The sequence below is a fragment of the Acipenser ruthenus genome, chromosome 52, assembly GCF_902713425.1.
Source record: "Acipenser ruthenus chromosome 52, fAciRut3.2 maternal haplotype, whole genome shotgun sequence".
Classification (NCBI taxonomy): domain Eukaryota; kingdom Metazoa; phylum Chordata; class Actinopteri; order Acipenseriformes; family Acipenseridae; genus Acipenser; species Acipenser ruthenus.
The window spans coordinates 3,794,659-3,809,936 of NC_081240.1; the positions used below are offsets into that span (position 1 = coordinate 3,794,659).

The 15,278-nt window shown below is 43.1% G+C and overlaps 1 protein-coding gene across 6 annotated transcripts in view; it reads right to left on the bottom strand.

Moving 5' to 3' along the window:
• LOC117432600 (galectin-2-like) overlaps positions 1 to 15,278 on the bottom strand; it is a 48,141-nt gene that overhangs the window by 7,862 nt on the left and 25,001 nt on the right. For 2 of the 6 annotated variants that reach the window (XM_059016076.1, XM_059016075.1), the window contains exons 2-3: positions 14,588 to 14,709; positions 1,464 to 1,546 (exon numbers count right to left, since the gene is read on the bottom strand). In XM_059016076.1, coding sequence (XP_058872059.1) covers positions 1,464 to 1,546; positions 14,588 to 14,593 — 89 coding nt within the window. In that variant the 5' untranslated portion in view covers positions 14,594 to 14,709. Of the gene's footprint in view, positions 1 to 546; positions 620 to 1,463; positions 1,547 to 11,265; positions 11,391 to 14,587; positions 14,710 to 15,278 lie in introns of those variants that run through there. The other 4 variants (XM_059016078.1, XM_059016079.1, XM_059016077.1 and 1 more) reach the window with 4 other exon arrangements.

A 15,278-nucleotide genomic window follows, 5' to 3' on the forward strand; every position in this document is an offset into this window, starting at 1 on the left:
GCTCTTGACTGACATCGCTGGATAATATCTAGATCATTCACTTGTAATATCCAGATCAGGGGTCTCCAACCCTGGTCCTGGAGAGCTACTGGGGCTTCTGGTTTTTGTTCAAACCAATCTGTTACTTAATTGAACCAATTATTGGCTTAATTAGTCAAGATTAACAGGTGTTCCAGATCTTTAGCCATTGATGATGTAAAGACACCTATAAAACCTGCTGGATAGGGGCTCTCCAGGACTAGGGTTTGAGACCCCTGATTCTAGATCATTCACTGTAATATCTAGATGATTTACTTGTAATATCTAGATGATTCACTGTAATATCTAGATGATTCACTTGTAATATCTAGATCATTCACTGTAATATCTACATGATTCACTTGTAATATCTAGATGATTCACTGTAATATCTAGATCATTCACTTGTAATATCTAGATCATTCACTGTAATATCTAGATCATTCACTGTAATATCTAGATCATTCACTTAAGTGCAGTTTCCATGTTTTGTAAGTGTGGACAAGGACTAACAGTATTGTCTATTACCTGTGATGAATGTCTTCAGATATTCCATTTTGAATTTCAAGGTATTTATTTATACAGCGTCTTTCGTACCACACTATCTCAAAGCGTGTTACATGCCGGTTAAAACAGAAAGAAGGATGCAGTTCCAAGAAGTAGTAAAAAAATAACAAAAAAATAATTATAATATCAATAATGAATAACGAAAAATGAAAGGCAATTGAAGAAAACAGGAAATGAATAACAAGATAGATCAAACACAGAATTAAAAAATAAGCATATTAAATAGATAAACAATTATATTTGTAAGTCAGGTTAAAAAGGCTAGACTACAAAAGTCTTTAATCTTGACTTAAATATTGACTGAAGCAGCATCTCTAACAGAAAAGGGCAATGAGTTCCACAATCTGGAGCATTGTAACTAAACACACTTTCTCCTCCTTTTCAATTTGACAAACTGTAAAAATGTACTTCAGTAATATTACAATACATTAATGTGTCATTGTGACAGGCTGACTGAGGTAAGGAGACTCAAAGTCAGGATGTGCAGGGAAAATAAGACTTTTAATTAAACAAAATACACAAAACAAAAGGCACTATGGCCAACCAAGAAGACAAACACAAAAACAGGCTCTAAACAAACTACAACAAAAAGAACCACTCACTCTCTCACACAGGTCTTCTCACTCTCACAAACACTCACCCACTAACATACCCAATCACTCCCTTTTATACAGGTGCCTGGGCTAATTGGGCAATTCGCACCTCATTAGCCCAGGCACATTCCACACATTCCTCACACAATCTCACTCACTGAACCACACCCGAAACTCACTCATATCCACTCTAAACAATACAAAAAACACAAAACCACCACAAAATAGGCTGCACCCCATCACAGTCATATACATAAATCAATGAATAAATAACAAATGGCTTACATAGAAGCATCGTATGAAATTTTGCCCTTGAGCTTCAACTTGTCACCTACTTTCAGATCGATGTTCTTCACTTCAAATACTTCCTGTGAAAAACAAATGGAATTGGTCAGTAATGCAGTGAAGCTGCAAACCAGATGACATCATGCATTTGGGTGGAGTCTTGTGCGTGACATCACTACAGGGAAGGGATTGAAGCACAATCTGGAACCCTACATTCCGCATGTTCTAATGTTTCTTTCGTCATTCAACGACGGGATTACTGCTGCCGACACGCAAGCCCATAATTGTAACCCTTCACAAGCTCACACATTCTAGGACACAAGCATAAGTAAGGAAATGTGCTTTTAAATATCTCTGCATTTGTGGATATAGGGCTCTCAACATCATCTCATCTCACCCACCTTTTCCACAGACCAAACCTAGACCTTCTCAGTCAGTCTTGGTCTATCAAAACTGCAGTATACTGTAATACAGTTTAACACAATCCCACCAGGTCTCGGTACAAATCAATAATCATGCAGTATTGTGCTCTTGATAATTCTAGCAAACGAACTTGCAATCAAACTCGATAATGATTTCTGTTCAGTTTTCAAGTAGCCTAAAATTGCATGTATTATTATTATTATTATTTATTTCTTAGCAGACGCCCTTATCCAGGGTGACTTGCAATTGTAAGCAAATACATTTCAAGTGTTACAGTATACAGTGTTACAGTATACAAATACATTTCAAGTGTAGATGAATGCAGTTTGCATTATTGTGCGTTTAAATATGTTATAAACTGATGGTTCTGTGATTTCATATAAATATTTTTGAGAATTCGGTTATACAATTAAGTGTTACACGTAATAATAATAATAATCGATTTTTCAGAAATATTCATACACTTAAACGGTAGTTACACTTAAGCGGGTTGGTTATTCCCAGTCCTTACACAAACTCTTACTTTACCGTTACCAGAATGCATTTCATATTACTGAACTTCAATATGAAATCACTGAACCATCATCAGTTTATAACATGTTTAAACGCACAATAATGCAAACTGCATTCATCTACCGGTAATTTTAGGCTACTTGAAAACTGAACAGAAATCGTTATGGAGGTACCTTCCACATTTAATGCTGTGCTCATTTTGACACAGCATAGTCCTTTAGTACAGTCTCTTAGCTGAACGTTAGGTTACTTACCGTAATCCTGGTTCCCTGAAAAAGAAGACGACCATGAATGACGTTACGTATGGGATATGCCTGCCCATTGGGTAGGTATTGCTGAGATCTCTATACCAGAGATGCTGATAGGCCCCTTCCTGGGATGATGCACTCGGTCCCATCCACTGAGGGGATACAACTGTCATCCCAAGGAAGCCGTTTCTCTTTTTCCATCGAACCTGTGAGGGCGACCGATGCGACCTCATGGTTGGTGGTCATCTTCTCTTTCAGAGAACCAGGGTTACGGTAAGTAACCTAATGTTCCCTTTCAATTCGAAGATGACCACCAACGACATTATGTATGGGATAATGTATACCATAGCCATCGCGAGGGAGAAGGAATGTTAGCCTATGAGGGACGCACTAGCACTGTCTAACCCAGAGGTTAGCGGTGTGAACTTACACCCTCAAGGACACTCGTGCCTAATGAAGGCAGGGCAAGGTCTACAACATTAAGGCGGTAGAACCTGAAGAAGGTATGCAGCGTAGTCCAGCTAGCCGCAGTACAAATATCAGACATCGAGGCCCCTCTGAAGAGGGCCCAAGATGTAGCCAACCCTCGAGTGGAGTGTGCGGCTACCCTACCAGGTGGGGGCAAGCCAGCACCATTATACGAAGTCGAGACTGTATCCACAATCCAATGTGACAGACGCTGCTTAGAGAGGGTCTGTCCTAGGGTCCGTATTCCGTGACAGATGAAGAGCTGGTCAGATTGATGCAGAGCTCTTGTCCTAATCACATAGCATCTAATGCCCGCACTGGGCAGAGGAAATTCAATCTCTCATCCTCTGTTGAAGCAAACGGAGGTGAATGGAAGGACTCCAGTTCCACAGACTGATTAATGTGGAAGGCTGTGATCACCTTGGGGAGGAAAGCAGGGTTGTTTGACAGGTGAGTTGCCTGCACCTCTGCTGCACACGCCCGCTTGAGATGCGTTTCCGTCACCTTGCATTGAAGATTCGGGCACGCCGGGTCTCTAGCCAACCTATCCACCGGGGGGGGGGGGGGCCTTAACCAGGGCGGCGATGGTGGTGTCTACCGGGGGGAACCCCGCTAGGTCAAGCTTTTCCGCACCTTCTAGAGAAGTAAGTGGTGCGGCCTGCTTTATCACGCTAGGACCCGTGGCCGGACGATTCCAGGAGGAGCGTACCTCCTCCATGAAATCTGGGAAGGCTAGGAACTTCTGAGGGCGAGGAGATGTGATAGGTGTTACAGAAACTTGGTTGTCTGAGAGTGATGGAGACGAATATAATATTAGTGGGTACACACTGTATAGGAAAGACAGGCAGGACAGAAGAGGCGGAGGGGTAGCGCTATACATAAGAAATAGCCTTGAAGCCCAGGTGTTAAATCAGGACAAAGAAAACAATGCAGAATCAATATGGGTCAGAATAATGGACACAAATTCAAAGGGCATAATAATAGGAGCATGCTATAGGTCGCCAAATTCAGACGCTGAGCAAAATAATCTGTTGTACAATGACATTAGAAATGCGTGTAGAAAAGGAGAAGCCATACTAATGGGGGATTTCAACTTCCCCCATATAAAATGGGAAAACCCAATGGGGGGCACGACGGACGAAATTGAAATGGTGGAAATGACAAATGACTGCTTCCTAACGCAATTTGTCAAGGCACCGACTAGAGGGGAGGCATGCCTTGATTTAGTCTTTTCAAATAATGAAGACAGAATAACTAAAACAGAGGTCAGAGAGCCATTGGCAAACTCAGACCACAACATGGTCTCATTTGAAATATTTTTTAAAACCCCAAAAGTAATGACTAAAGCTAAGGTTTACAATTTTAGAAAAGCAAACTATGAAGGTATGAAACAGAGACTAATAGAAGTAGATTGGAGTAAAACAGAGAAAACATCCACAGAAGGGTGGCTGTCTTTTAAAAATGTAGTACTAGAGGCACAAAACAATTACATCCCAAAAGTAGACAAATCTAAATCTAAAACAAAATGGCCAAAATGGTTTAATAGATCAATTAAAAAAAATATTCAGCGAAAAAAGGCACTTTACAGAGCGTTTAAAAGGGACCAAAAACAAAGCACACAGAAAGAGTACTTGGAACTGCAAACACAAGTCAAAAAGGAAGTTAGAAAGGCCAAGAGAGAGATAGAAATCAATATTGCTAAGGGGGCTAAAACCAATTCCAAAATGTTTTTCCAATATTATAGCAGCAAGAGAACATTCAAAGAGGAGGTTAAATGTCTAAGAGACACAAATGGCAAAATCATAGATGAAGAAAAAAAAATAGCAAATATATTAAATGATTACTTTTCACAGGCTTTTACAAAGGAGGACACAGACAACATGCCCCACATGTCGACCTGTTCCTATCCAGTTTTAAATAACTTTAGCATAACTGAGGCAGAAGTGTTAAAGGGACTAGGAGCTCTTAAAATAAACAAATCCCCTGGGCCGGATGAGATCCTCCCAATAGTACTCAAAGAAATGAAAGAAGTTTTTACAAGCCGCTAACCAAGATCATGCAACAGTCTCTTGACACAGGGGTTGTACCGACAGACTGGAAAATAGCAAACGTAATACCGATCCACAAAAAGGGAGACAAAACTGAACCAGGTAACTACAGACCAATAAGCCTGACTTCTATTATATGTAAACTTATGGAAACTATAATAAGATCCAAAATGGAAAATTACCTATATGGTAACAATATCCTGGGAGACAGCCAGCATGGTTTTAGGAAAGGGAGATCATGTCTAACTAACCTACTTGACTTTTTTGAGGATGCAACATTGAAAATGGACAACTGCAAAGCATACGACATGGTCTATTTAGATTTCCAGAAAGCTTTTGACAAAGTCCTGCATAAAAGATTAATTCTCAAACTGAACGCAGTAGGGATTCAAGGAAATGCATGCACATGGATTAGGGAGTGGTTAACATGTAGAAAACATAGTACTGATTAGAGGAGAAACCTCGAAATGGAGTGATGTAACCAGTGGTGTATCACAGGGATCAGTATTAGGTCCTCTGCTATTCCTAATCTACATTAATGATTTAGACTCTGATATAGTAAGCAAACTCGTTAGATTTGCAGACGACACAAAAATAGGAGGAGTGGCAGACACTGTTGAAGCAGCAAAGGTCATTCAAAATGATCTCGACCGCATTCAAAATTGGGCAGACACATGGCAAATGAAATTTAATAGAGAAAAGTGTAAAGTATTGCATGCGGGCAATAAAAATGTTCATTATAAATATCATATGGGAGATAGTGAAATTGAAGAAGGGAACTCAGAAATGTCTTCATCTAGACAATGTGGGGAAGCTATAAAAAAGGCTAACAAGATGCTTGGATATATTGTGAGAAGTGTTGAATTTAAATCAAGGGAAGTAATGTTAAAACTCTACAATGCATTAGTAAGACCTCACCTAGAATATTGTGTTCAGTTCTGGTCACCTCGTTACAAAAAGGATATTGCTGCTCTAGAAAGAGTGCAAAGAAGAGCAACCAGAATTATCCCGGGTTTAAAAGGCATGTCGTATGCAGAGAGGTTAAAAGAATTGAATCTATTCAGTCTTGAACAAAGAAGACTACGCGGCGATCTGATTCAAACATTCAAAATCCTAAAAGGTATAGACAATGTCAACCCGGGGGACTTCTTTGACTTGAAAAAAGAAAAAAGGACCAGGGGTCATAAATGGAGATTAGATAAAGGGGCATTCAGAACAGAAAATAGGAGGCACTTTTTTACACAGAGAATTGTGAGGGTCTGGAACCAACTCCCCAGTAATGTTGTTGAAGCTGATACCCTGGGATCCTTCAAGAAGCTGCTTGATGAGATTCTGGGATCAATAAGCTACTAACAACCAAACGAGCAAGATGGGCTGAATGGCCTCCTCTCGTTTGTAAACTTTCTTATGTTCTTATGTTCTTATGAGCCATTGTCTGCATCTGGAAAACGGAACTCCCCTGGGGGAGAGGGGGAGGGCAATTTGGGCTGCAACGGAGCCTGGACAGAGGTCCATAATGTCCCTCACCTGCTTGGAACGCTTCACCCTTCTCACCTGCAGAGATGGAGAGTGACTGCGTGAGGCCTGCGCATCAGGGATGTTCAGCAGGGGGTCCTGGGACAGATCATGGAGGAGGGGCTCTGGGGCTCCAAGAGCCGCCGATGATCCGGCCATAGAGGATGCGGAGCTCGCCCTCGTGGCCCTCTCCATTGAGCTTCTTTCACCCGGGGCTGAAAAGCCTCACAGATGCTGCAGGCCACATCCCTCTCGAGGGCCAAGGTGGCATGATGGACACCCAAGCACTGCGCATAGAGGGTATGTTTATCCTATGTTTATCCTTATTCTCATTGCAGGTCGTGCAGGGGTGGAACCCCGACTTGCCTGACATGGGCCTGGTGTTGTGCATGGGCCGTGCACTGATATAGCAGTAGTATCAAGCACCGCGTGCACCGTGCGTGCTGAGCAGCACTGTGCGTTTGTGCAGTAGTGCTGTAGCTGTGGGTACCAAGTGCCGTGTGCGCCATGCACCGTGTGCACCGTGCGTACCAAGCACCGCATGCACCGAGTACCGAGAGCACTTTATACCATGCAGCCCTGTGACTGTGCAGTGACGCTGTGGCGCTTTACACTGTGTGCCGTATGCACTGTGCACTGATTTACCAAAGTACCAAGTGCTATGTGTGCGCCACGGTACCCAAGCACCAGGGGGGTGGCTACACAAATGTGCCTACCCTAACCGCACGGTCACACACACCTGGTCAGCGCGTAGCGTGCACCAGGGGGACACAAGCGCCGAATTGAAGCAGACAGCAAAAACATGTTAGAAAGATAGTATAGGGGAGAGCACACTGTTTGTGTACAAGGCCCGACTCACCAGCCGGCAAGGTCTACTCGACAGCGGGGATGCGGCAAGGCCTAGCCCCGTGGAGGAACTGTGTACTCTCAGAAAGAAATAGACAACCACTCGCGGGTGACTGCACAAGCAGTCGCTCACACATGACAGACAGAAAGGCGAAAGACAGAAGGCTGTGTCTTTTCAAAGTCGTTGATTCCGGGAAAGTGGCGAGCCAGCTTTCAGCACGAATGCAAGGGTAATACAATCGACGACTCGACTTGAGAAGCTCTTTTCTATCAACACGCTCAGCTAGACATAGAGGTCTTACCTTACCATCTTGAGAAGGAAAAAAAGAGATGGCTTCCTTTGGATGAGCCCCTCAGAGGGCAGGACCGAGTGCATCATCCCAGGAAGGGGCCTATCAGCAGCTCTGGTATAGAGAGCTCAGTGATACTTACCCAATGGGAAGGCATATCCCATACGTAATGTCATTATTATTATTTATTTCTTAGCAGACACCCTTATCCAGGGCGACTTACAATCGTAAGCAAATACATTTCAAGTGTTACAATACAAGTAATACAATAAGAGCAAGATAAATACAATGACTTTTGTTCAAGCAAAGTACAAGTGTGACAAAATACAATTCAATAATACAGCAGATAACAGTGATAGTTACATCAGGATATGATTAAATACAAAATACTACAGATTAAACACTTGGCAGATTACAGTACTCTGACGTACAGGATTAAATGCAGTAAAATCAGAGATCAGAGGAGGGGGAGGAGGAGGGAAAGAAAAGGAGGTCAGATTTAGAGAGGTTGAGTTTGAGGTGATGCTAGTTCATCCAGGAGGAAATAGCAGACAGACAGGTAGAGATACAGGAGGAGATGGTGGAGTCAGGGGTGGGGAAGGAGAGGAAAATCTGAGCATCATAAGCATAGAAATGGTATGAGAAACCATAGGATGCGATGAGGGGGCCCAGGGAGCGGGTGTAGAGAGAGAACAGGAGAGGACCCAAGACTGACCCTTGGGGGACTCCAGTTAAGAGAGGGTGAGGTATGGAGGTTGCTCCACGCCAGGTTACCTGGTAGTGCGGTTGGAGAGGTAGGAGGAGAACCAGGCCAGAGCAGTGCCAGAGATCCCCAGGTCAGCGAGAGATGATAGTAGAATAGAGTGATCAACAGTGTCAAAGGCAGCAGAGAGGTCGAGGAGAATTAGGACAGAGGAGAGAGAGGCAGCTCGGGCAGACTTAAGTGAGTTGGTGACAGACAGGAGGGCGGTTTCAGTGGAGTGAGCAGAGCGGAAGCCAGATTGGAGAGGGTCGAGCAGAGAGTGGTTGGACAGGAAAGCAGAGAGCTGGCGGTGTACAATCTGCTCGAGGGTTTTGGAGAGGAAGGGTAGAAGGGAGACAGGACGGTAGCTCTGGAGGGAGGTGGGGTCGAGGGTAGGTTTTTTGAGGAGGGGAGTGATAGAGGCTTTTTTGAAGGCAGAGGGAAAGAGACCAGAAAGTAGAGAGGTGTTGAGAAGGGAGGAAATGAAGGGGAGTAGAGCAGGAGTAGCAGCTTGAAAGAGGTGAGTGGGGAGGGGGTCCAAGGCACACGTGGTGGGTTTGTGACCTTGGAGCAAGGAGGAGAGGTGAGAGTCTGAGAGGAGCAAGAAGGTGGAGAAGGAGGGCGAGTAAGTAGGGGATGTAGTGGGTGTAGGGGTTGGAGCAGGAGGGGGTGCGGGGGAGGGAGAGGAGTTAAAGAGTTTGCGGGTATCTGAGATTTTAGAAGAGAAGAAGGAGGTAAAGTCATCAGGGGCGATAGAGGAGGGAGGAGGAGGGGGGAGGGTTTAGGAGGGAGGAGAAGGTAGAGAATAGATTACGTGGGTTGTTAGTGGAGGCTTGGATTATAGATTGGAAATAAGTACATTTAGCAGAGGAGAGAGTAGAGGAGAAGGAGGAGAGGAGAGTGCGGTAAAGGTCTAGGGCAGCAGGGAGTTTGGTTCTCTTCCATTTCTTTTCAGCAGATCGCAGTGTGATTTTTGCCGAGCGGAGCACAGAGGAGAGGCAGGGATGGAGGGGGGGGGGGCGAGCAGGTCGGGAGGTGAGGGGACAGAGGGAGTCGAGGGAGGAGGTGAGGGAGGAGAAGAGGGTGGAGGTAGCAGAGTCTACGGAGAGTTGTGAAAAGGAGTCGATAGGAGGGAGGTGAGAGAGAGCAGTGGAGGCAAGGACAGAGGGGGAGAGAGATTGGAGGTTACGGCGAGAGGTGACAGTGGGGGTAGGAGGAGCAGGGAGATGGGGGAGAGACAGAGAAAAAGAGATGAAATAGTGATCAGAGAGGTCCAGGGGGGTGACAGAGAGGGTGGAGGGGCAGCAGGCCCTGGAGAAGGTGAGGTCCAGTTGACGGCCAGCTTTTTGGGTAGGAGGGGATGGAGAGAGACAGAAGTCGAAGGAGTGAAGGAGAGGGAGGAATCCAGCAGAGTGGCTGGGGTTGGAGAGATGGATGTTGAAGTCACCCAACAGGACAGTTGGGGTAGACAGAGAGGGGAGGGAGGAGAGTAGATAGTCGAGTTCATCCAGAAAGTGAGTGAGAGGCCCAGGGGGGCGGTACAGAACAATGAGCAGGAGTTGACAGGGAGAGGTTAGTTGGACTGCATGAAATTCAAAGGTGTTAACAGAGAGTGAGGAGAGTGAGGAGGGGACAGAAAAGAGTAAGGAGGGAGAAAGGAGAAGACCAGTCCCACCTCCCCGTCCAGTGAGACGCGGGGTATGGGACAGGACGTAGAGAGAGGACAGGGCAGCAGGAGTAACAGTGTTATCAGGGGACAGACAGGTTTCAGTTAGAGCAAGGAAATCGAGAGAGAGGTGGGAGGCAAAGGCAGAGATGAAATCAGCTTTGTTAGCAGAAGAGTGACAGTTCCAGAGTGCACCAGAGAGTGTGCAGGAGGGGGGGGAGAGGCAGAGAAATGAGGTTAGAGGGGTTGGAGGAGCAGCAGCAGAGGGAGGGCAGAGGACGAGGATGGGAGGACAGAACAGGGATGTGAGAGACAGTCATAGCAGGACAGGCAAAAAGGCACAGTAGGAGCAGTGGGGTGGAGGGTACAGACCTGACTAGTAGATGGCTTTTATGGTGGTCGTCTTTGAATTGAAAGGGAAATGTTTAGCTGTCACTCGCTGAAGTTTTACAGATTTTACAGGAAATATACAGATTCCATCTACTGATGCTTCGATACTCTTCTATACCAAATATGTCATATAGCCTACATTGTTTTAATTGCGAGTCTATTTAACAAAATATGTTAAACGTTTATATACAAACATAGAAATTCTGTATATAATTCATATTAGTACTGTATTTTCAAACAAACGTGCACGTTTATATTGTCTTACTTGGTAACATGCAAGTAAGTTTTCTTCAAATGAAAAATAAACTTGGTGAAATAATGTCAAAGTGTGCTGGCACACAGGAGCTGCACAGGCCGTCACTAGCTATGAGGAAATGGAGGCTGTGTCCTCTGTGTTCTTTGGGCATCATAAATGCTGAAGTACAAATTCTGGCAAAGTACATGAAATTTTTTTTTGTAGAACATACATTTTGAGTTTGAATAGTAAATACCAAACAGTCAAAGCAGCATTTCAAAAAAAAGTATATCAGAGTGGATATCAGAGGCTCTGCAAGCATCCAATGAGAAAATGTTCAAAGTTAATATTTCAATTCGGCGCTGAGCAGTTAACAAATCGTACAGAAAAACTGTACAAACCTGACGAGAATACTCACCAAGAACGCACCGCTTCTTGTTTTCCGACAGTTGTGGTTCATCTTTTAAAAAATGCAGTATTTGTAAATGTATTAAACACTGCCAGCTACAGCTTGGAGCCTCAGTTTGGCCTCGGTAGAATGTCAGCTGTGGTTACTGCCCTGGGTGCACAGTAGTGCCACACTGTATCTGCACTTATCATGATAGCTTTCTAATTCCTGTGACTGCAGGTAAGAAGTATGCTCTGTGGTTATAAATACATTACATTTTGCTGTGGAAGATAACGTTTTTGCATTAGCCGCCATGATTGTTTTGACCGCCAGTATGGTGGCATAGCCTGCGGGGGTCACGTGACTGCACCCTCTCAATTGCAATATTTACATCACATGGATATGTTCTTTTCCCTAGCATTTGAATAATACTGGGGACAAAGAAGAATGTACAGATCAGTACTAAACAGTACATTTCTAATAAGATAGTGGAAATCATTTAAGCAACTAATGTATGTCAAAGAAAATATTAAAGGAAGGTTGGTGTTATGCGTTTCACTTAAAACCGGACATTAGGGCATCCAGGCTTGTTAATTCCTGCCACCCGGACACGACTCCAGTTTCCGGACTGTCTAGGTCAAGGTGGCAACCATACTGCCCGTAAAAGCACTGCTATAGGAATGTTTTTTTTACTAAAGTACCTGGCAAATCATAGAACAACAAGGTAAATCCAGGTTTTAAATGTTATTCTTTTATAAAAATCCTGTGTTATTGTGACTCTAATGCAGTTTCAATCCGCACCAACGAAACCAGTCTACATTCCAATCTGTAATCTACAGCTGCGGACAAAAGTTTTGCATCACCTATAATTTAAGATTAATACATAATAATAAAAAATAAATGATATGAACATAATTGAAATCTGTAATCAAAGAAACACAAAATGAGATCACAAAAGTGCACCGGAAGCCATAATAGTAGTACAGTATTTTATGTTAGATTTCGAAATGTCACTGTCACAAAGACGGCCGGAGTGGGTGGCGTCCAGACCAGAAGCAGGAAATAAACAGACAGAGAGGTGTGGTTTGGTGAAGCTGAGCGAATGCTTTCGCTCAGCATTTAATAAACAGAACAGAAAATAAAAGGTTTTAACACAAAACAGGACACGGCACTTGAGGCCAAAATAAAAGGACAAACAAAACGTACTAACACACAAACGGTGGATCCACAGACAAACGAACAAACACGGTGAGTGAAAACACTATTTTTACTATTATTATTCTTATTCTCTTTACCTCCGTCTCCAGTCCCGTTCTCCACTCACCGAACACCCAACCTCGAGTGAATGCTACGTGTCTCTATATATACTGTTGTGCTGGGATTCAATTACTAATTAATTATTCACTTGAATCCCAGCACGTGAATTAATTCTGTGCAACCCCGTGCTCACATATTACATTTAACCAGCACGTGAAGTGATTTGTGCCCTCCTCGTGCCTAAATACAAATCTACACTTTTTAAATACACGTGAAACACAGACCCGTTTATATCCCGTGTACCAATCTATACACCAACATTAACACACGCATGCAACATACAACACATAATATGCACACAGGGGCGGGGCACATTGCCACAGTCACATTTTGAAATTGTCAGTTTTTCGTAAAGTATATGTAGGGCTTCTGTTTTTTGATGTTTATTCATTTTATTTTCCGGTGCATATTTTTAGCTTCCACAACTAAATCCTTTTATGGTCATGGGCACATTCTTCTGGGTTTTTTGTGTGTAGGCATTTTTTTACATTTTGCCACAATTGGCAATTCTGTTTTAAATCCTCTGTATCTTAACTGTAATACAGCTTTAAATCCTCTGTAGAAGACTTTAAACAGAGATCAAAGATCGACTTTAGTTTTCACATATTCATTAAATTCACCGGCATGCAATATTTATCTGCTGTAATCCACCCTTTTCTGCAGTTCCTAGTTTAAAACACTTTGACATTTGCTCATAATGTTACTTCCTCTATTTGCGTGGTTTTTGACAGAGCTGCGATTGTAACTGGGGCTGACAGAGTCCTGCTTCAAAATGTTTTGTCTCAGTCTGTCTTCTGCATGTCTGTCCACAAAAAAAAACCTTTCTAGATGTAGATATATACACGGCAATACAGCTGATATCTGCACAGACTAACCGAGGGAACCGTTAGTTTACCAAGCAAAATGAATCCCAATGCCCTTTAAAGTAAAACACTTTTTGAAATCCAAAATATCTATAGAAACATGAAGATAAAATATTATAGTCTATCATTTGTATTAAAGAAAAGGCTTTAAAGTTTGAAAAATTTTTATAGGGCAGCAGTGTGGAGTAGTGGTTAGGGCTCTGGACTCTTGACCGGAGGGTTGTGGGTTCAATCCCCAGTGGGGGACACTGCTGTTGTACCCTTGAGCAAGGTACTTTACCTAGATTGCTCCAGTAATAACCCAACTGTATAAATGGGTAATTGTATGTAAAAATAATGTGATATCTGTAAAATGTGATATGTTGTAACAATTGTAAGTCGCCCTGGATAAGGGCGTCTGCTAAGAAATAAATAATAATAATAATAATAAAAAACCCCAACCCCCGGTAGAGACAATTTTATAGTGTTTTGGGGATCGAATAGGTTCTAATGTCACATGATCATACTGGCCCACACTGTGACATCATATTAATAAAGCACAAATCCTGATGCCAGTTGTGTTTGAATCCAAGGTGGAAAGCACTAGTTAGTCATTTGTCTTCCTACCAGTCCTAACACTTTCAGATATTAATTTCAGGTAAGTTACATGAAACACAGCCTGTATTCCTTTATTTTACCACTTTGCCAATGATCGGATGAGATTCATCACCAGATCTGGTCAGGTGATAGTCTATTAAGAAAAAACATGGGGCATTTACAGAGCAGTTTGCTTACAGATGGTCATCCACTGTTCATAAATATTTGAATATGGAAGAAATCCCATAAGCCCCAAATGCTATCCATTTCCTTCCAATGCAGAATGACTCTCTGAGCTCTGGAGAGTTGCAACCCAAGCTTCTCAGTTCACTGGTGCAATTGGTTAGTGGACATCAGTATAACCCTCGTAGCAATAGCACACAATAGTGAGAGGCTCAGGTGTGAAGAAGGGCAGGCAGGGGGTGTTCAGGTCAGGAATGAGGGGTGTTCCCTAGCTTGAAAAGCTTCCATGGGCCTGTCTGCTGGCACCGTGGCTGACTGTAGCCAGTCTCATTGACCTTTAAAAACTTCACAGGAAACATGTTTAAAAGAAAGAAAGAAAGAAAGCGTAAAGAAGATCTGAGGGGTACACTCACCGCCATGACTGCTTCTGAACTCCGGACAGCAGACAGCAGGTTCTGGAGTGAGGTACTCCGAGAGAGAAGGGAGTGGAATGACGATCGTTAGAATCCTCTTTTATATTGATACTCCGGTTAACCTTTAAAACACAGCTTTGCCAATTATTAATCCACAGACAGATAGGAGAGAGGAAATCCATCCCTATAATTCCACAAACTGTCAGCACACAGTTATCGATTTATTTGCACAAAAGTCATTTTGCTGTTTTAAGTTTACTGTTTCAATTTAAAATGAAAAGTGAAACTGTAAGTAACACCTCAGTGTGATAACATTAGTAAATAACACGAGCTCTGGTGAATTACAAACTTAAACCATTTCCCTGTGTTTTAGATACAGCTGACACCCTGGGATCCTTCAAGAAGCTGCTTGATGAGATTCTGGGATCAATAAGCTACAAACAAGCAAACGAGCAAGATGGGCCGAATGTCCTCCTCTCGTTTGTAAACTTTCTTATGTTCTTATGTTCTTAACATAGTGCATCCTCCTGTATCTTTGTCCATCTCTTTTGCCATTTTCCCCAACATTACTGTGGTCAATTTCCCTAGTTAAGGTGTGTGCAGCTCCAGGATCGGATCAACATTACAGATCAATGGAGCCTGATCCAGATCCTCGTAAAAAACACCATCTCTTGATCCGGCTCCAGTGATC